The 23185-nt window shown below is 37.5% G+C and overlaps 1 protein-coding gene across 1 annotated transcript in view; it reads left to right on the top strand.

Annotated features, from left to right (window-relative positions):
* Rpn2 (Regulatory particle non-ATPase 2) overlaps positions 1–23185 on the top strand; it is a 118331-nt gene that overhangs the window by 9214 nt on the left and 85932 nt on the right. Inside the window, exons 9-10 of the mRNA XM_033484738.2 lie at positions 4792–5007; positions 7305–7369. Coding sequence (XP_033340629.2) covers positions 4792–5007; positions 7305–7369 — 281 coding nt within the window. The remainder of the gene's footprint in view (positions 1–4791; positions 5008–7304; positions 7370–23185) is intronic.

The raw sequence follows: 23185 nt of genomic DNA, 5'->3' as shown, positions 1-23185 counted from the left end.
GGAGACAATGCAAATAATTTTCAGTTTTTAACATAAGAACAAAAACAAATCGTAAAAATTAGTTATAGGATGTTTCGCTGTTGGTGACAAATGACGTTTGTATCCATAAACAATTAAAAAAATAATAACATACAACGATGACTTTTCTTTTAATGCTTATATCATGAACATACATGTGAATATGATCTTTTCACTAAAATGGCTTCGAGTTGCTGGTAATATGACTCAAAAAAAACTTCGAGTGCAAAGGGTTAATGTACACCGGCATGCTGACTGCTGCTTTTTTTATTGCCGACTGCACCGAGTTTCTATAAAAGCGAGCCGCGAGGCTCGAATAATCGCGACTCAGTATTCTCAGATCTGCCGTTTTCAATTCCTCGAATTCCAATTCTTCGGACATTTCTGGGAGAAATTACTGTGTCAAACTTGATCCCATCCCTAGTCATTAGCGACACAGTGAGAAGTGAGCGGGCAGAAGAAGGACGTCATGGGGCGTACGATTTTTCTCCATAAAGCGTAACGCTTCGCGGATGACCGGTGCGCGCATAATCTTCGCCGATTTATTTGCGGAACTATCGTCTCCTCGGTGTCCCGTATTTCTTCGCGAGACAGTTACCCCTGAGGAACAACGAAATCCACTTACCACCGTCGGGAAAATGAGTACAGGACAAACTGCTTCGCTTTGTCAGGGTTGTTCCACCTGTCCGGAGCGCAGGTGGATTTCATTTCAATGGGTTTCCATCGTGGACATGTCGCCGGCTCGCGATGATATCGCACCGACTCCGTCCTATTTCTACGCGACGATACTGTCATCGGGGTGCAATTGCAGCGATGATACAATTTCTCGAGAACTTTGCTGAACACAGCAGAAAGGAAAATACCATACCTTTGCAGTAACTGTTTCGACACCTTTGTGTCTGCGTCGTTTTATTCGTATACAGTCAATTTCACGTGGTACTTGCGTTTAGATCAATCTGCTGAACTTTGTAGGAATTGAAAGTGTATTTCACAAGGGACCATAAGACACGATTTTTCTTGGGGCAGTCGGCAAAAAAAGGCTGCGATCAATCGATGTGCACTCACACACGAAAGTATTCGAACGCTTACGCGTTTCTAACATTCAATTAATAAAATATATATATGTTAATATATTAATATATGTTAAATATTATTTTGATATAATGTGACACATACAACAAGGGATGGGTCTTAAGACTGCGTAAGCAAAATTAGAAAATAATTCAATATATAGCGTTCTTACAGTACATTTATTGTAAACACGTACCAGAAATGGCTCACAAAAGTATTCGAACGAAACAATTAATAGTTATTTAAATTGTACGATTAAAGGTTTTAATAGGAAGTTGATCCACCTTTTGCTTTTATAACAGCTCCAAGTCTGTTTTCCATTGAGTGGACCAACTTAGAAGTAACATTTGCATCTATTGATTGCCATATTTCAATAATATTTCGTTTTAACACTTCTTTCGAAGTAACAACCGTATTTCTTAATCGTCTTTCCACTTCATCCCATAAATGTTCAGTGAGGTTTAAATCGGGACTTTTTTTTTCGGTGAATGCGGGCACCACATTATACCATCCCTTGTTATATGTGTCATTTTATATCAAATGCTTCAGTTTAACACATATATTTCATTAATTGAATGTTAGAAACGTAAGCGTTCGAATACTTTCGTGTATGAGTGTACATTGATATGAATCCATAGTAATGCTGGAATAAGAACGATGATCCAACTTTTTTATTTCTAATTTTTTGTACGTGCAAATTTGTTTAATATATTGCTCAAATTCTTCTAATTCAAATGATACCAAATACGACATGCTTTAAACCATATTTATTCATTATACGTATCTTATTTTATTTACGAAAAAAGCATTAGAGAAACCAATTCTGAACTACATATGAAATATTAAAGGCAACGTCAAAGAAGCCATGTGTATATGTCATTCGAAAGAATGACTACATAGTAATGCTAGAATAAGAACGATGACTCAACTTTTTTATTTCTAATTTTTTTGTACGTGCAAATTTGTTTAATATATTGCTCAAATTCTTCTAATTCAAATGATACCAAATACGACATGCTTTAAACCATATTTATTCATTATACGTGTCTTATTTTATTTACGAAAAAAGCATTAGAGAAACCAATTCTGAACTACATATGAAATATTAAAGGCAACGTCAAAGAAGCCACGTGTATATGTCATTCGAAAGAAAATATCAGCGAAGTTATGCTATTCGGGCCTACGTTCGACAGACACTAGTAAACCAGATGTTTTTATTCGAGCGACACTCGTAGGCCAGATGCCACGATTCGACGGAGAACTTGACCATCACAGTCGTTGCGTCTGGTCACGTACCTTGTAGCTCGACGGTTTTTCTTACTTGACTCACACCCAAACAAATCATTTTTTGCTGACTTCCGTAAATTTGTGGCGCGTGACGCATCGTACGCTTGATTGACTTCGACGAACCTTCGCATCAATGTAGCTAGAAAATATTGGGTTGGCAACTAAGTAATTGCCGATTTGTTCAATGAAATAAAAAATTTTTTTTTACTTGAAATGAAGTTTAATCTGTAACGTATTTTCCATTCTGTTCGATGACCTTTTGCCATCTCTCTGACAACTTGAAAATTCTACGCTCGTAGAAAGTCTGATCCTTTTCGGCCAAAAACAGTTAAGTGAGATTTTACAGCGTCATCATCATTAAAAGTTTTACCACGAAGGGAGTTGTCCAGGGATCGAAATAAGTGGTAATCCGATGGCGCGAGATCAGGGCTATATGGTGGATGTAACATCAATTCCCAACCAACATCCATCAATTTTTGCCGAGTGGACAAGGACGTGTGCGGCCTAGCATTGTCCTGCTGGAAAATGACACCTTTACGATTGACCAATTCTGGTCGCTTTTCCTTGACCGCTGCATTCAATTTGTCCAGTTGTTAACATTCACGGATAATAAAAAATAACATAATAATAATAATAATAATTTTATAATATAACATTTACGGATATCATAAAAATGGGAGTAAGAGACATCTATAACTGTGAAATCGGCAATTACTTAGTTGCCAACCCAATAGCACCGCGACACTCATGATACCGCAAAATTGTGACACTGCTAGAGAAATTACTGCATGCGCTATATTGAAACATTAAATCATCTATCTATAATATTTCAGTTGCAATAGCTATTACAATTGTGATCTAACCGGCGGATCAAGAGTGACTGGTTTCTGTAATCCCTTTTTCAGAATTATCGTGTAAAAAGAGATGTTTAAGCTCGTTTCTAACGTATACCTAGATACGACGTCTAGTTGTAAATAATATAGTTGTAAACAAGTATTAAAAATGGTCTAAACGGATCAACGCGATAATTCAATTATAAGTTTTCTAGAGATTATACAACAGAAACTTCTCGCAATCGAGAGGAAACACGCAAACAATGGTAGAAATAATAGTGCTCTTAAGCTCAGTAAGTTGTCAATGATAGTGTAACAATTGTTTGTACGACTTGCTATCTTCTGTATAAGATGTGAAAGTTATTCGTTACGTGAGCGATAATCGAAATCCATGAAACGAGAAACTAATTCTTAACACTAGATTTACGGAGCACAAAAAACAGCTGTTTTATATTAGTTTATAAAAGTAACAATAAGACATTTATTCTGATTTTTAGCAAGCGTTATTGTAACATTTGCCGTAAATAACATATAAATTCAATAAATAACTCATAAATGTATCTTTTCGATATGAATTATCGTAAATTATATATGAATTATATTATATAATATAAATATTATTATTATATTTTGTGTCGCAGGGGTTACTGCGACGGTTTATATAAAATAATCCGAGAGAGTTTTTTTGGTTTTTATATAACGAGAACTTTAATGTAACTTGTAACAAAAGGCGATGAGGGGGGTACAGTGTGTAAAAGGTAAAGGTAAACGAGTGACGGATGAGACAGAAATATGGACACATTGAGAGTCGGAGGAAAACTTGCTAACTGACGTCTCCCGGTCGAGAGGTCCTCGTATTTATTGGGGAGAACGTATTGAAATTGGTAAGGGAAAGTCCTTGGGAAGGGCGAAGGCCTTTCCCGAAGATTTTCCGACCGGGGTGATCCGGGACCTATGGTCCGAAGCTGTGTCCCAACGTTTTTATTGTTTTATTGCGGTGTGTACACCTTGCGTCGGGAAAACCCGAAAATGGCATATGCACACCCCGCTTTTGAAGGACGTGTCTTTTTATGTCTGGTCCGCCACAATATAATAAATATTATAATTATTATTATATAATAAATATGATAAATATTATAATTATTATTATATAATAAATATTATTATATATAATATAAATTATATAATATATGAATAATATAAATTATAACCGACGGGTTATAAAACAAATATACAACAAATATACAAACAAATATAAAATAAATATACAAAATGACAGGTTCCGTCGGTTATCGGAACCCTTATTCAACTCGCAATATCTTTGTCGCTTTAAAGAAATTCGCGTTGTAGGAACTCGCATTACACGAGAGTCTATCGGATATTGATAACAGAAGAATGAAATTTTGTTTCGATTTAAAAAAGTAATTAATAACATTCATATTTCTTAGATATGAAAGATATTTCTTCGTATACATCTTAGGAGGGGTTAATGAAATGTTTCCATTTCGGGCAAGCGATGTTTTCGTTCCATGCTCGTAAACTTTTCGACTGTATCCGTTACACGTATCTGTTTTTATTACAGTACGCCCAGGAAACGCAGCACGAGAAGATCCTCCGTGGATTGGCCGTCGGCATCGCGTTCACCATGTACGGCCGTCTCGAGGAAGCCGACCCTCTGCTGACCTCCCTCTGCGCCGATAAAGATCCGATACTTCGCCGGAGCGGCATGTACACCCTCGCGATGGCCTATTGCGGCACTGGAAACAATCAGGCCATCCGGAAGCTGCTGCACGTTGCTGTGAGTGCTCATCGTCAATTTTATGCCGTGCCGCAGCCAGTAGTTTCACTCCCCCGCGCCGGAATTACGAGGATTCTACAGCGACGCGAGCAGAACTACTCTTCGACAACTCGCGACACGATAGCTGTGTCTATTCTGCTCGCGGAACAAGACACGCGAGACTCTATTCTCGAGTGGATAGAGACGTGCACGCAGTTTGAGAGCTGTCGCTCGTGCACCTTCGAGATCTAGTCTCCTAAATCTGAAGGGGGTTCACGCTTTTGATGTCAGTCTTCGACAGTTCGCACTCTAGCAAATGCTACCGTGGAACCACGATTATCCGGGCTAAGCAGAGCGAGATTGGATAATGGAACAGTCACTCACAATTACCAGATTCCGTCTTTATTAATTGGGCGGGTTAGAATCGTAGCGCCATAAGTCGCATTTTTGCTCGTTCCAAGAAACAAGGGGTGGTATTTTTTCTGACGTGTATATTGTTCACTAAACAAAATTGTTAGGATAATTTAAAAGTCACATTAGTGTAAGATAACTTTATAATATAATATACCATACCATGCTATCATTATTTACCAATGGAATGTAGATCAGCAAAATATGTAACTATTAATGCAAACGTCAATGTCGAGTCTGGATCGACATAGAACTTCAAAGGTTTAATACTAGAACAGACGCTTGAGTTTTATGGTAGAAGTTATACAAATATTAACGTGAATAACTTTGTTAACTAACTTCTCTGTTCAAGTAGATATTTTAATAGAAGTTGTGCAAAATATAGATAAAATCAATTTTGTCGATATCTGAAAGCAACGTGTGTCAGTCACGTTTAGTACTTGGTAGTTATAGCGTTAATAATGATTTATGTCAAGCAGATGGAAACCAGAACTGTAGTAAAAACGTCAGAAGAATTTACGTTCGCGAGCATCTTAAAGTCCAGGCTATTTGCACGGTCGTTACAATTGTTCGAAGAAGAATTTACAATTGTATTTTTTTTTTGCAATTGTTGCAGACAATTTTTATCTTCCATGTGGACCCACGGTCTAGTTTTTACATATGTTTATCCTCGATTTCGTTCATCGTCTTCTGTCGAAGTTCCAAAACTAGCGCTTATCTATTTCGACACTGTTTGCTAATGCCAAAATGGAGCACGCCCTGCGAAAGGAAAAGCTGTCTATCCGCTACGAATGCAATCGTAGGATTATGGAGATCTTGTTCAAGCAGATAACGCAAATTGAAACAGCAAATTTGCGTACAATCCTCTAGACCGAGTTTGTTTGTTCATAATTTGTGAACGTTCTTCCGGTTCGGTAACCATACACGCACGTGACCTTCGTTCGAGATCGATGTCGCAGATTGCTACGCGTTATCGAATTCTTGTACGAGATTAAGCTCTGAGGAAATTAATGCCCACGGAGATAACGTGACAATGATTACAATAGTTTGCACACTTACGAAATGAAAACAAAGGGAAATTGATGGCCACTCGAGATTCGTATGACGATACAGTTGTTCAGAGAATACTAGAGTCTTAATACATGCTCAGCTATGGTATAGGGACAGATATTTGATGAGCAAATATTTCTAACAATATTCCTTGTCAATTCGTGCAATGGTCCGTGTTTACAGATTTTGTTTTCGGTAATACAACAGTAGTAGCAGAATTTATTTACCGATTTCCCAATTACAACAGTTCCTTCACTGCATTTTCTTATTTCTTAGAAATAATAAATTTGGATACCATGGTATGGTAATAAGAATTAATTAGTAACATTTCTTGTTCGATGATAACAATAAAACAAGGATACAGTAACTTAGATTTCATTATTTTCAATTTAAAAAATATTTAATATCTACTGTTCTTTTCAATAATAATTAAAAAGTATCATCAAGCATTATCAAAGTGTTGTCGTTGAAGTTACGTTTGCGAATGTTAATAACAATCCTCTATATCGGATAGAAAAAAGAAAGTTGAACGTAGGCTCATAATCTCAAATATTATTGAGAAGGTAAATACAGCGAAACATCTAAATTAAAGATAGTTATGTAGAAAGGGTTAACATAAAATGAAATTGGACTAAACGAATTTTATTTAAAGAGCAAAGTAGTTACAATTCGTATCGATGAGAATTTAATTTTAGCAGTACCTTTGGTTGATTTGATGTCAGTCTACAAGATTACGGCAAGCTCAGTGTGTAGACACATGTGGGCTTCTAAAAATAGATAAGATTAGTATAAGGTCATGGAACAACGATCGAAGTGGTTCATTATCTTTGTACTAATGCGAATGAATTTTCGTGTAGGTTTCGGATGTGAACGATGACGTCAGGCGAGCTGCGGTCACTGGACTAGGATTCCTGTTGTTCAGGTGAGTACCATTAGAGAATACTATTCGAGTGCACGAGGTCGATGTATCTCTGGGGAATGCGAGTTCTTTTGTGGGCGAATATCGGTGCTCAGAAATTCCAGAAATCATTGGTCCAGCATTGTGATACATTTAAAAATTGCGCATATTCGGATCGCATATTCCGTGAAAATTAAAACGATAACAATTAATTTTTCTTAATATGCACGTTCACACGCCCATTGCAAATCTACATGTAAACGCATAAAGTCCCGCAGTTTATCAATAACGAAACTGAATAATGCACGTTTCGGTCGAGAATATTTGTCACCGTAAAGTGTTGATATCAAGCATTTGTTTTCGAACTTAAATTTAAAACATTTACCACGTGAATCGTGGTTGTAAAATCGTTGTAAAAAAAAAAGAAAACGTATGCACGCTCCTTTGTTTCGCGTCTGTCTGTATATTTACGGTTTTGATCCCATCAAAGCCCGATACTTGCAAATGAACCTCGCCTCTGTTCCCGGAAACACCGCGGAAAAATGTCAAGTGAAGAAGCTGCGAACTTTTCGTATTTATATGTTAATTTCTACGAGAAGCATTCCGCGGTGTCTATTTATAATTTATTGCTGGCGTCTATCCCTTTCTGATCCTACAGAACGAAAGAGGATGAGCGAAGTCTGTTTTACTGTCGCTCGAAAATTCCGTGTCCCGGTGTTAAGAATACCAGCTCGCAAAAATATGAAAAGTTCCCGCGGAAAAAATAAAAACGTTCTCCCGTCTTAAAATCTTTGCGAGCGAGAAAAATTACATTTCTCGCCTTGAACAATGCATTCGGCGAATTAGAGAGAGAGAGAGAGAATGGAACTGTGTCAAATCCCGTGAAATTTTGCATCCGACAATTTCGAAAATACGATACAACTAATTTCGTTGTTAATTAAACAACTTAACCCTAGAAAGATAACCATATGACAACGTACGTAAAAGATAACCATACGCTTCAGAGGCGCATGCTTTTCTAAGGCGTCAATTTTATACTAACAATGGATATTTATTTAAGTTAATCTAGTCATTTTAAAGGTTTGGCATTATTGTAAAAATAAAATGCATTTATATTATATTTTTTTATATTTTAAGTAATTTTAAACTTCAATCACTAGACCTCTATGAAAAATTAACAAAAATCAACAGTCTTTCGCAGGCGCCTCTGCGACGTAGGTTATCTTTCTCGGGTTAAACAACTTAAATCTTACAGGCTAATTACAGGTCAATTAAACAGGTTATCGATGGATTTATAATCATTTTAATACGTTACGAATGCAGATACCTTCGAAGTATACTTTTTAAAAGCTATTCATATAATATTTAGTAACACCACTTTTTTTTATTATTACCAATGTTTTTATTATATGCGCGTGATTTATGAAAATCGAGCATGCGATTTAAGAACAGACACATCGCGTGACCAGACAGCGGATTTTTATGCAAAATAAAAATGATTTTCGTCAATTGCGCAATGTATTTCGTTTCTCTAATATTTTTAATAAGTTCAAATTAATTACTTCCGTTTGCCATAGATGCATAAAATCCGCAGTCTAATCGTGACAAATGATCATGATCTCATTAATCAATTTGCGCAAATGGATAAGCAAGCCCCTTTTGTTTACAAAATCAATTCGTTTCACAATCTTCGGCTAATCTTACCGTCGAAGGAGATTTAAAGATTCGATCGCTTAGGCTGCCGCTCAGTTTCATTCGAATGCGCACTTAACTGCGGATTTAAATAGTGATTGCGGAATAGTGTGCGTAAAATGAGCGTATCCCGTTCGTTAGTTTCGTTCCGTGTTTCGTTTAACGAATTTAATTGGTTTTTCGAATCAGCGAATCGTGAAATTCACTTTTAAATGTGTCAGTTCAATCGTCTACAATTTCCTAGACAATTAATTGGCTATCGAAACCGTTTCGAATATACATTTCCACGGGATTGTTAAACGTTGATCCAAAAAGATCCAACCGTATCCTCTGGATATTAAACGTTCCACTTTGTGATTTTTCGATAGCAAAGTTATCATCATAATCACCGTATTAGCGATACCTACCACAATATTACATCGTATATTTTCCATCGGAATCCAATAATGCTTTTGCATGTCGGAATCCAATAATTATTTGGAATTAATTTATTGGAGAACCTCGATGACCTGAAATCTTTCCAACAATGTTCAAGGGTTACATATCGCGCGGAAAGTATTCAATTGCATCCAAATGATTCTTCATAAATGCCCACGGAGATCGCTTTGATCCTTTTGATCCACCAATCTGTTCGAGAAAATTCGCTAATTAGTAGCTTATTTTTACGGTCAATTTTTTGTGCAAGGACGTTCGAAATAATGTATCACGATGCATTTTATTCGAGTCACGAATTTCTGTAGTGCGTTTTTATATCGTTCGTTTCACTTCTACGTTTCAAAATAAATTCGGATGAAATTAATTTAGCGTAGTTCGAAGATGAAAATAATGAAAGCATTTATATGAAAACAAGTTTCGCACTTTTCTGCACGACTAAATCATTCTCAGAAGCTGATTAGTGTAAGTCCATTAACTTTAAAATTGAGATAAATATGAATTTTGCAAATTAGCTGTAAAAAAAGCTTATAAAAAATAATAATACAAAGCACAATTTTTATCGTATGATAAGGTACGAATGAACTTAACCAGAAGAGAAACAAAAGAAAAATGCCAGTGTTTTTTTAGAAAAGAAATTCTCTCTGAATAATTTTGTTAATTATTCCGAATTTTGTTAATTATTCAATATAAGTGCTGCCATCTATTGCTTATCCATCAAGAAATCGATTATGTTGATTTATCGACCGAAAAATCCTATGATAAAGATATGTGCATTACGTAATTCGTTTTTATGGACTTACACTGGTCGGCTTCTGAATCGTCAATGTATTTTTCACAAGGAAAGTCAAATATTAATTCAATTCTCCAACGGTGTTTGAACTGCTAATTTTATGTATTAATGCAAAAATGAATGGATCAAATGCAAAACAGTGAAAAGATAGGAAGAATTCAAAGATATTGATATACCATTTTCGATTTCCTATAATTATTGAAAAGAGGAAACCAATTTCATTTAGCTTGCCTTGCTCACACTTGACGATATTTATTTTGCTTTTACAATTAGATTCGCAGTCCAATTATCACCTTATAGCAATCGAATTCGACAGAAAAATGTTTACTTTCTCTTGCATGCTCCAATAATAATAATATGCTAAATTGACGAGTATATTCGTCGTAAGACAAAATATCGCCATTTCTTCGTGATATTCTACATAAAATTATATATTTGATAAAATTAAAATAATTATATATTTTACTGAAACAAAATATTGAGAAAATAAAATGTACACGATAACTTGCACACTTCTCAAATAGATCACAGAGACATTGTTAAAAAGTAATTGCGAAGGCGTAATTGTCAAAGATGTGCTCGTGTTCTTTGACTTGGAACACCGTAAGAGAATCATGACCACAAAAGTGTAAACGTGGTTCCCAAAAGCGACCGAACCAAATTGTTTGCAAACTGTGTACAGTGGATAGCAACGCTAGATCCTCGAGTTGGCGAGCTCGGATCCTTAATGCGAATTGAAACAGACACCCAAACTGTCGCGGGCAAACAGAGAAGTTCGCTGCCATAAATTGTCGCCAAGCATTTCCGGGCGCTGTCCCAGGTCTCTTTTTCAAATCCGGTGACCGGGAAACTTCCTGAATTTCCGTCGTTGTAGGACAAACGTTTTACCATCGTCCGGTTACGGCGCGACGCGCAAAGGCGCAAGGAACTTTTTTAATATGTCGGGTCCTATTGCGCGGCCCCGCGAATCTGATCGACAATCGGCATCTCGGGGGGGTCGCGGCCGAGCGCGCCCCGGAGCATCGCTCGAGAGGTCGATAGTTTTCATCTCTCAGAATTTGACGGATTGAAGGTTCCTTTCATTTCGCCGTTCGCTCGCCCGATAGCCGCCCTGCGCCGGGATCCACGTTCTTGTTCCGCGATTTCACGGCGCAGTTTTCGCGGTCGAGAGCGTCCGCGTTAATCTGCGCCGACGTTTTTCTATTAAACAGAGGACGGTCGAAGATCGATCCCGGCGATTGAGGCCCTTCTCGCAAAGGACGACCGATTCGATCATCTGCTCCGTGATTTTGAGGGCGACGTTTTTGGAGCGGTTGTTCATTTTAATATAAATGGTAAACTTCATAAACATGTTTGCGACTAGTCTGTGGATTTGATGTATTTATAACAAAACTGAGTCAACAATAAAAACACTTAATTATTTTAGAGATAGATTGCATTATTTGTAACTCGATAAAATAATTGAAGAAAGGAAGGAAAGAACGTCTGAGTAGTTCCTGCATCTTTTCATTCTTTCTTTAATTGTTTTATAATTCAATCATAATTATCTTAATTAATTTTATAATTATATCAAAATTGTTAGGAGAAGAAATAAATGTCTGTATTGCTTCAAATAATGCAACAGTATTTTCAAATTGTCAAGACATACCAAATTGTCTGTCCAATATGTCAAGGTCATGTCAAGGTCACCATATGAAATTTTTAAGCAAGGTGTGCAGTGAAGATTAATAAAGTACATAGATGATATTTTAATTTAAATAATTCCGTGTCCGAACACAGTTCAACGAATGATTCACAATGCTAATTTAATAAATAATAATCGTGTTAAAGGAGGTATGGGATATGTTTGTTAGAGAAATATAAAGTTGACCTTGTCATGACTTTCACATGACCTTGGCATAACCTTGACATGACCTTCACAAGACCTTCACATGACCTTGATATAACCTTCACATGACCTTGACATGTGAAGGTTATATCAAGGTCATGTGAAGGTCTTGTGAAGGTCATGTCAAGGTTATGTCAAGGTCATGTGAAGGTCATGTCAAGGTTATTTCAAGGTCATGTCAAGGTCACCATATGAAATTTTTAAGCAAGGTGTGCAGTGAAGATTAATAAAGTACATAGATGATATTTTAATTTAAATAATTCCGTGTCCGAACACAGTTCAACGAATTATTCGCAATGCTAATTTAATCAATAATAATCGTGTTAAAGGACGTAAGGGATATGTTTGTTAGAGAAATATGAAGTTGACCTTGTCATGGCCTTGACATAACCTTGACATGTCAAGGTCAACATATGAAATATTTAAGCAAGGTGTACAGTGAAGATTATGTCAAGGTTATGTCAAGGTTATTCACTGTACACCTTGCTTAAAAATTTCATATGTTACACACAAGGTGTCATGCACACTAGAAAATTAAAACGGCCGTCACAGTTAAATTACTTACTATTTCGGGTCCGAAAAATTAGTAAATATTCTTTAGACGTCCTAAAGTAAAGGTGAACTGCGTTTTTCTTAAGAATATCACTGTTACGTAGTAAAAAAAATCCGGATAGTTAATAACTCGTAAACAAAGCCGCAGATCGCATTTTCGCAAAGGAAAAAGTTACTTCAAATGACCTCAGCTACCCCTCATTTTCGGCTGTTAAAATAATTGTGGAACACCCTGTATAGACATTTATGTCTTCTGTTAATAATTTTGATGCGTCGAAGATGATACGGCAGTATTTCAAAATTCTTTAAATGCTTTTACTGTTCCATGTTTCTTGTACTTATTTTTGTTATAAAAATCCGTTGGCTAATTATGTTATTTCGACTTACTTGAATTACGTAGAGAGAATTAGATTCAAAACAATGCTTTGATATATTTCAGTAAAAACTGTCACCAAATAGGAAATTCCATCAGCCTCGCGAGGATTAATATCGGAAGCATCGTGAAAAACCGTGTTATCTTATTTTTAATTGGAAATTGCTTCAAAGAAAGGGGATTAAACAACAGCGTTCAGGAAAAAAAGAACGTTCAAAGCTTTGGAAACATTTCGTGTACCGGAAATCGATGCCGACAATCCCGACTTCCCGATGGAGTTGTTTCCTCGTCCAAGAAAAATCATCGTATTGACACTGCCTATCGATGGAGGTTCCCTGAATTCCTCATTTTTTTTTCACCGACTTTAATGAATCTAGATCCGAGCTCGGAAATCGATGCGCGGTCCTCGCAGAGTCTCTTAATTGAAAACACTCGATCGACGGTTCGCCTGAATGGATTGTCAGAAGGGATAAATAGTGGGGTCCGTGGGCGAAGTAGGGATTGTTATACTGGGTGACTCCGAAACTGTGATAGAAGGTAACGATCCTTCGTAATGATCAGTCGAGAATGTGGGATATTATTTCTTCGAATTTATTCAACAATTACAGGATGGCCACTGAACGACTGGATGATATAAAAGAAAAATAACTTTCATAAACGCGTGTTTGTTTTTTAAATTTTGTATTATTTTATTTGGAAATATAATTAATGGATATTTTTCCGTATTAATGATTAATTTCCAAGGGATGCTCTAGTACCTGCAAGAAAAGAAAAGAAAAAGATTGAAAATGAACAACTTTTTCAAACTTTTCAGTTTTTCAGTGGCCGCCCTGTAGAAATGGTTATAAATAGACTGCGGATTTTATGAATTTATGACGAAAAGAAGCAGCTCTAATTTGAAACAGTGGAGGGATTGGAATCAAAGAGTATGAATTCATTATTATTAACTTATACAAAATATTAAACGAAGAAGGTAATTCTTAGATAGCTAGTGTTTTTTTTTCTTCGAGAGATGCAGAATGAAGATCTGAAATCCGGTCATAAATTGACGCATCGGCTGAATTCGATTCAGCAATACGTGACTTTTGTACGACCAGGATTTTTAACTGGAAAAAAGAACAGAAAATTCTTCAATTTGTTTATCAATGGCAGCAATATACCAGACTTTTTTTTGCATCCAATCAAACTGTAAAAATAGACTACAGATTGGACGTTCGATTTTTCTCTTTAACGCTGCGAAGGTCGCGTTGCACTTCAGAGGTGTACAAAAATCTGTGTGACAGTATCAGCGCCATGATGGCACCTGGAAAATGATCAACTTTATTAAGACAGATATACGGATTTAGAATTACAATTATGAAGGGATTTTTAACGTGCAACTTCTCTTGAACTTAAAAGATTTAAAAGATTTATAAGAAGATTTTGCTAAGTAAGGCAACTTGATGCAATATCTTTTTTTGTGCATTTTATGCACTTTGTGTTATGTTTTCTCTTAACACATTAAAGGCGTGGGATCTTGACGAAAGTATGCTAGGATTTCGTCCTAGAGCGGGCGATATTTTGTGTAATCATAAAAAAATTTAGACTTAAAAAAGTTTATTTAAACTCTTAAAACTAAAAGAAATATTAAAAAAGAACTAAACACTAATTACAAAAAATGTTTTGAAGTACATATTTATGAGAAGTCGAGATAAATCGTAGTACTACGACTTCCGCCTTTAATGTGTTAATTTGATCCAAGAGTATTTTTCATCTTCTTACATAAAACATAATTTATACTTTTATAAAATCTGATTATTTCAGAACGCAATATTCCAATCGCATAGTGAACATATATTGATTCTGTTTAATAAAAACAAGAACCAATGTTCTTCTGGTGTTGAGTGCATCTTAAGTAGTTAATTATTACCTCTTTATCAGAAAATAATTACCTGTATACGTATTCAACTATTCGATTAATTAAATGTATTCTCACCTTCTCTACTTTAATATAGAAATGTACTATTTCACTTTTTAATTCTATGCACAATGTTGGTCAACAATAACTATATTTTCGCCAAAATGAATGAAACATTTAGAGTCGAGCATCTAAATTGTAGGCAGGACCATACGATTTGGTTCGTTTGGGTTAATCTCGTGTGTTGGTCGGTTGGCTGGACAACAATGATTTTGTCACTGGAACATGTCGGCGCGACGTTGAATTAGGACACCGACTAAATCATACTGAGTTATCTCCAAAAGCGTACCCAAACTACGCCAGTCCGTCCTGATATTATAAATTGAATTTGTACAGTACGAAGCACACGACGTGAACAACAATAAGGAATTAATTCACAGGATTCTGGGTGGCCGGTCTTCGCCTTATTGTTTCCAATAGAATCATTCTTTTCTGTCACAATTTCGCGAGCACCCCGTGCAACGAGGGTCGAGAGAACTCGCGTCTGCGATCAAGCTTCAAAGGAGTCTCCCGGGGTGTCGCTTTCTTATTTCGGAAATTCCTTTTCTCACGATGGCGATCCTTCGAGTGCCCGGACTCGCGGAAACTTGCGGAGAAACACTCGAGCAGACCTGGGATTTCAAATTTCACGCTGCCACGGACGCTTTACCGGCTCGCGAACTTTTGCTCGCGAGTAATCGGATATTTACCTTGATTCCCGTACAAAGTACTACGGACGAACAGGAGCCCGACCCACATTCTACGAACGGAACTATTCCAGACGCGCGTTTTCTTCCCTGCGTCTTGGTTTAATAAAGTAATGGCCGGTTCTGACGCGGCGTGGCTATGAAAATTTGATCACCGAGACTACTTTGCCGCCCTCCCGTTCTGAAATCAGCCTCCTGGCGTCTCCCCGGAAGGCCAGACTGACTATTTTTCCGGATAATTTTCTCAATTTTGATGTAACACGCCGCCGCGCGAGATTGCTCTTGCCTGGAGAAAAAGTCAATCAAAATGTGAGAGAAGTATCTCCAAAGTTAATTTATAATACATATGCGTGATTGAAAAAGGCATTGAGACAAATTCTGAAACTTTTTTCATATATATGTACAGGGTGTCCCAAAAATGCCTCGTAATCCGGAAATGGGAGGTTCCCGTGGTCATTCGAAGCAACTTTTTCCTTTACAAAAATTTTCTCCGAGGCATCGTTAACGAGTTATGAACGAAAAACAGTGGCCAATGGGAGGCGAGCTTGGCTGGCGCGTGACGGCGGAGCCAATGAGCGGAACTTGACTTCCCCCACTCATTCGCTCGGCCACCACGCGCTAGCCGAGCTCGTCTCTTATTGGTCACCGTTTTTCGTTAATAACTCGTGAACGAAGCCGCGGATTGCATTTTCGCTAAGGAAAAAGTTACTTCGAATGACCCGAGAAATCTCCCATTTCCAGATTGCAAGACATTTTTGGGACACCTTGTACACATATATTCGGGAATCGTTAACGAGCGAATCGAAATATTTTTGTATCGCCGATGGCTGGATACGATTTCTAAGGCCGTTGGGTGTTAAAGAAAACCACGGCGACTTCCGTTTAAGAATGCAAACAGATCCCGAAGGATCTAGGCGTTGCGGGATCTGACTAAGCTCGATTTTAATCAACGCCGGTAATCGGGGGATAAATGTAAATTAATTTCTCGGAGGACGAGCCGAGGATTTCCATCCACTAAATGGGATCCATGAATCGTGACCAGATTACTCGAGGAGACAATCTCGTCGACAAAGTCTGCCGATTGATTCCGATTATGCATGCGATTATTAACGCACGTTGCGTCCCTCCATCTGCAAATATATGAGACCCGGTTATGGCGAACTCCTACGCGGGAACTCTTTGCGGTAATATTAATCGATTCGTTCCGATGGATTGCACGTTCGTAGAAATTCTCATTTTTGTAGATCGACTTCGAGACAGTGGAGTCGAACGTTAATTGCAATTGTCCATTGGACGCAGAATCACAGAATCGTTTGTTTAATAATTTAAGAGCAGAGAGAACAAGATTTATTATAGCAATCGTGCTTTGTAACCCCGTTGCATCTAGCATATTTGAACAAAGTTTGAATTATTCGATACATTATTATAAATTTGTAATAAATGTAATGCAAAAATTGTTTCATAAATCACAGTAGAAAGAAAGAAAGTAGAAAGTGCTGTCTATTATCTGGACTAATCGGAAAAACATGATTATTGGATAATAGAACAGTTACTTGATTCAACTGCTAAATTAAATATTTATTAAATTGTAAGATTGTGCAATCTTTATTATCATAATGATAATAAAGAAAGTAAAGAATTTCCAGATTCCTGATCTTTTTAGTCTCTGGAAAATCGACAGAGAAAAGGATCGCGCGTCACGGGATCAAGGAAAATCTGGATTTCCAGATGAATTTTGATTAATTAGGTGGTCGTCCGGGGAACCAGGAAGTCGGTATAATGCGCTCAAAGCGACGTGATTATCAAACTTCCCTTTCTCCGGAACTTCCCGACTCGGAGTCTAATGCATCATCCGCGATCCCTCAGTGCCCACTTTGATGACACAACGGGTTCCTTTTAGTTGCGAATCTCGGAACGACATTTGTTAGTCCGGTAACAGCGAAACGAATTATTTTCATGTCGGCACGGAAAATCTACACCGACCGCGTATCAGGCTTCGTTGGGGATTATTCGAATAAATTACTTGGATAGACAGGGTGAGTCATTTAACTCTTCCCCTTAATTTTTCTTGTCAACCACCTGGTATGTAAAAAAATGTTTCGAACGAAAATTATTTGATATAACAAGGAGCAAACGCGACAACAATTAATTTCTTGCTATTTTCTTTTCTTAGAAAAATGTGAGGATCACCTTGAGATTTTTTAATACTGAAAATAATTTATAATTTCCTTCTAAACAATGTTCAGAGAGAGAGAGAGAGAGAGAGAGAGAGAGAGAGTTAGAAACTAACAATAATAATGTGTAATATAGAATATATATGCAACAATCCTGTATTTGCTAACTAAGCCATCTGGTGCGAAGCATTCACAAATAAATAAATGTAATGTGCAGCATTTAATCGCGCCGTAGATTTACCGCATTTTGGACGTTTTATTGCGACAAATTCTTTTGAGATCAAATAGATAAAACAATTCATTCGTTTATAACCTAAATCTTAGATCTAATTATACATAATATTATATCGTTTGAGTGAAGTATTTCAAAGAAGAAATTCTGTTAAAATAATTTGCTCGAAGTTAGCTATTTAGATAAAACTACTTTCCACGTATTATTCGACAGTTTATTGTTTCAAACGATTGTTTGTTATCTTGCTCCGAGTAAAACATGTACCAAATTAGTTACTCGCAGCGAGCAAAGTACTTTATCGCAGCATAACACACGTGCATAATGTTTCCTTGTAAACAAATGTAAAACGCGTGAATTTTCTTGTTGATCTTTTCGTTCCAAATATTTGCAATTTCGCAGGCGTATAAACGTTTGCGATCAATCGAGAAGCATTTATCATTGCACATCGAATTAATTATCTCTACAAAATGTAAACAGTTTGAGAAAAATTTACTGGAATTTTATCTTGAGCTACATACTTGTAGCTCAAGGGAGAAGTTGAGTTCCACGCGAATATGGCAATGCCTGGAGGGCTCTTTTCGATAAATTAATGTTGTTGGAATATTCGCTCCATAATGCCCTCCCCTTCTTACACAGCTCGTGAAATTAAATTAATCGTTGCTAATACGGTCTGCTAAAAAGGCTTTTATTCCTTTAACCCCTTGTGTTATTCTTATCAGCACTTTCGATATGGTGGCTGTTGCTCTCGGTGCCATTAGCGATTTTTTTTTTTGTTATTTAATGAATTCTTTCACGCCGGTGCTTTATGCCCTTTCGTTGTACACGCTTAAATGTCATTTTCGTCTCGGGCCTATGGTGCGATCATTAATCCTCGTAGATGACAGTTACCACATGTACTGCTTTCGTGGTAATTATAGTTAGCCTCTCGCGAACTTCTTGCATAGCAATGCGCGTATCGATTTTAAGAAATGAATGAAATGAAATTGCAGCGTCGATCTTTATAGCAATTTAAATAGAAAGTTTAAATTGTATCTGCTTTTTATAAGAATTTATATAAACATTTAAATTGTAATATAGTCTCATTTGAGATTTAAATTAATTGATTTGGAACTGAAGCGAGGTTTTCAACCCTTACTTGTTATTACCTTATTTGTTACGAAATTTTGCGTTACCACCTTTCTCGAAGTAGCTAGTCGATGTAAAAATGATACACGATTATATTCGGCCAAATAAACGGAAATGTGGTTTGCGGCGTAGTCGCATCACTTTTATTGTGGAAATTACCAGATCTCTTCGAGATAAATTCGCTTTGCCTCCAGCTGGATTCGAGTTCACCGGCACCGAAACCCGCGCTCCACGAGGCCAATATTCAAATGTTGCCAATAACATCGTTCCATTGAATTTCATACACCTAAGCTAGATATCGACCGGCGTTATTCGATGCACCGTGAAACGCACTCTGCCGCGGACGATCCGCTTTTCGCGCGATCTCGTGGCTTGGATCAACCGGTATTGCCGATTCATTTCTCGATCGCCGCGTCTCACTCCATTTTCTATACATATTTCGAAATCACGTTTCGATACTTCAATCGCCCCATGAAAAGAAACGCTAAATGGTCGCTAAATCAATGCGCTTAACAAATTTTTATTCAGCTTCTCATAGAGTTTGCAATGTAATTTTACGGAAGCGGAATAAAGAGATTTTAGGAAATAATAGCATGCATCAAATGTGATAAGATTTGATAAGAAATAATTGTTTTTATCATGGTTTTTATTAATGATAAAATCAAAATTGTTTCGAGTTTCAATAAAATTATATACCTATATAAAATTAAGTCGAAATCCATTTCTTCTTAAAAATTCATTTATCTTTCAATACTCATATCTTCTTTAAAATTCATTTCTTTCATCTTCTCCGATGGTTTTAAATAAATATTTATGTAAACTAATTATTATTAATTATATCTATTTCTTCGTATAATTCTTCACTTTTTATTCGAATAATCTGAGCGAACAGAGATCGAGATGATGTGAATAATTGTTGATCGTTTCTGGTTTCTTCTGGGTTTCTTAATTTTTTTAAGCATATACATATGTTGTAAATATGAATCCTGGAATGTAGTTATGTATCGATGATCAATCTACATGAAGATAATAAACTTTCCAACAGTCGAAGAAAAGTTAATTGTAAAAATGAACGCGGAAGAAATTCCCGAATAAACCGTGGCAGGGCACATTTTGCCCGACTCTGATCAATGAACATCTCCTGAAACGCTTTCGAACATCCTCGACTAATACAACCGTACGCCTGCGCGGCTCCAAATCAGTCGATAAGAGACTGTCGTTATCATGTAAATAATTGTTTCATTATCGGTATGAGCGGAACCGCAACGTGCTTCTCGAAATCTCGAACGAGCCTCCGATCCGGTGCACGATAAGTTAATGAACTTCGATCCACCCTGTCCTATCCATATCGGAGCGTGTTGACCTTAACGGGCCTGCTCGTTAGCAGACGATTTCCCTGTTTCTAGAACTGCCGATCGTAGCAGATTACGGAACCCGTAACACTTTGCAACGCGTGCTGCTAATGTCTGCATGTCTCGCGAATTCCAATTTCCCGAAATGTATTTGTGTTCGCAGCGGTACTCCGTTGATCCGCGTATCGCAAATATTGCTGGGAAAAGGGAAACATTGTATCAACGCTCGAACAGTGGACCTTTCCGACGAAAATCTAACCGAGTATGCACAGGATTATTTATAATCTTATTTATCAATTTTTCTCGAGATATTTTTCAAGGTACTCCGTATACAGGGTGTCCCAAAAATGTCTCGCAATCCGAAAGTGGCGGGTTCCTCAGGTCATTCGAAGCAACTTTTTCCTTTACAAAAATTTTCTCCGAGGCACCATTAATGAGTTATTAACGAAAAACAGTGACCAATGAGAGGCGAGCTCAGCTGGCGCGAGGCGACCGAGCCAATCAGCGGAACTGGGCTTCGTGCGCTGGTTGGCTGGGCCGCCTCGCGTCAGCCGTACTCGATTCTTATTGGTCACTGTTTTTCGTGAATAACTCATTAACGATGCCTCGGAGAAAATTTTTGTAAAGGAAGAAGTTGCTTCAAATGATCCGCCATTTCCGGATTGCGAGACTTTTTTGGGACACCCTGTAGACGCGTTGGTGTCTCTACGGGGTGTCCCATAATTACGTTAACACCCGGAAAGGTTTTTAAGGTTTAAGGTCAAAGGTTATTCTTGAGATCATTTGAAGTAACCTTTTCCTTAGCGACAATACAATCCGCTGCTTTGTTTACGAGTTATTAATGGAAAAGCTGTTGCGCGGCGGCCGAGCCAATGAGCGGAACTGGTTTTCCGCTCAGCTTTTCTCGCGTCTCAAGACTTCTTCCCGGCGATAGTTCTTTCGCGGCCGGTGTTTCTCGCCCGAGCTAGCACGTCGGCCAAGACGGAAGCACTTTTTCCGGGCGACAAGTTTTCTACCGACGAAAACAGTTGCCGCGGATTCGCGGTTTCCCCGGGGCTTAACGGCTACCGGAGAACATCCGGACATGGGCCAGATTTCCCGAGCTCTCGGGATCGCCGCGACGGTAAGTTCGCGCGGCAGACAGCGTCGGCGATTTCCATATCCGGGATCTTTATCGATTTCGCGCGATAATCGAGCTACCGTCCCGTAAATTTGCATAATCCGCGCCGGGTATCCCGGGGAAACGCGCGGCCCTGTTGTCATCTTGCGATTTTTATGCGGGAACGCTGCGGGAAAGTTTCCGCGGACCTACTTGCGATGCCTTTCCATTCCGGAAACCTTTATTGCATTCTCTTCTCTTAGGGTGGCTCTGAAATCGTCTCACGATTGGGTGGTGATTCCATCTAAAGAAGACGGTCGGGGATGATCGGTTTCATATTGGTTTACGAATGAAAAAAAAAGGATAAGGTTTAACCCTTCGCGATCTTTTGTCTAGCCATTTTGTCTATATGTTATGCGTATGATGTCACAATTGCACGATACGTAAGAGTAACTTCAGCATTTCTTAGATATTCTAAATAGGGGTTGTAACAAATCACATTCGAATTAGTCACAGAGAAATTCTGAAATTGAAGGGAGGAAACACTTTGGATTACAGCTATTAATATGCTATTCGTCCGAATGAGCTGGATGTCCAGATTTCGAGCAATAAAATAATGTAAAATAATAAGGGTTGGTCGTGCATTTAATTAGATGCATACATTAGATGGTCTGTCATAAGTCTCGGTTGTTTATGTTGAACGCTGCACGAAAGAACTGTATCTCACACAATAATTAACCCTTTTCTCACATGAGTGGTGGCACACGTCCGATAAAGGTTAATTAAGGCTGTGAAACGATAAACAACAAACTTTACTAATTAGATTTTCACGCTATGTTACACGTAATATGAATATCGCTAACGTAGTAATTAAACGTATCGCATGCCTCGATATCGCAAACTCGAACGCGGGTTACACAAATTTCTATCCGATAGAACAGATTAAAAATACGCGCAAAAATGATCGCAGAAATTACTAGAAAAGTCCGAACTTCTCGGATCAATTGTCGTAAATCTCCACGATGTTGCGAAATTTCGACATACGTCGATCGTAAATTATAATATAACTTTAAGACAACATCTGACATTAAAAACAACTGCGACATATTCTATGTAAGAAAATCATTTCTGTTCATATTTTGTTATTTTCGTGAGCAATCCATCATTTTTTCAAGTGATTTGTCGAATAGATATTATTTGGCACGATAAGTACTTCATTTTAAATTCGAACGATGAGTACGAATTTCGATGTTAATTATTTATAATCGTAGCTATTTGAGTTGCACCGAATTCCTTTTTCCAGATAAAGTGGTCTTAAATATGAAAACATTGTAGCAAAAAGAAGAAGTTACGACTCTTACGACCGTCCACGAAGTATGGTCACAAAGTTGGAATAATTTTTCCATTTTTCGTTGCTTCTGCGAATAATCCTTGATTTCGTCGAGCTTTATCCTGTACAATTGTTCACTGCGATAAGTTCTCCAA

Source organism: Megalopta genalis, chromosome 12 (assembly GCF_051020955.1).
Source record: "Megalopta genalis isolate 19385.01 chromosome 12, iyMegGena1_principal, whole genome shotgun sequence".
Taxonomy (NCBI): domain Eukaryota; kingdom Metazoa; phylum Arthropoda; class Insecta; order Hymenoptera; family Halictidae; genus Megalopta; species Megalopta genalis.
This window is presented reverse-complemented; position numbering and strand designations above follow the sequence as displayed.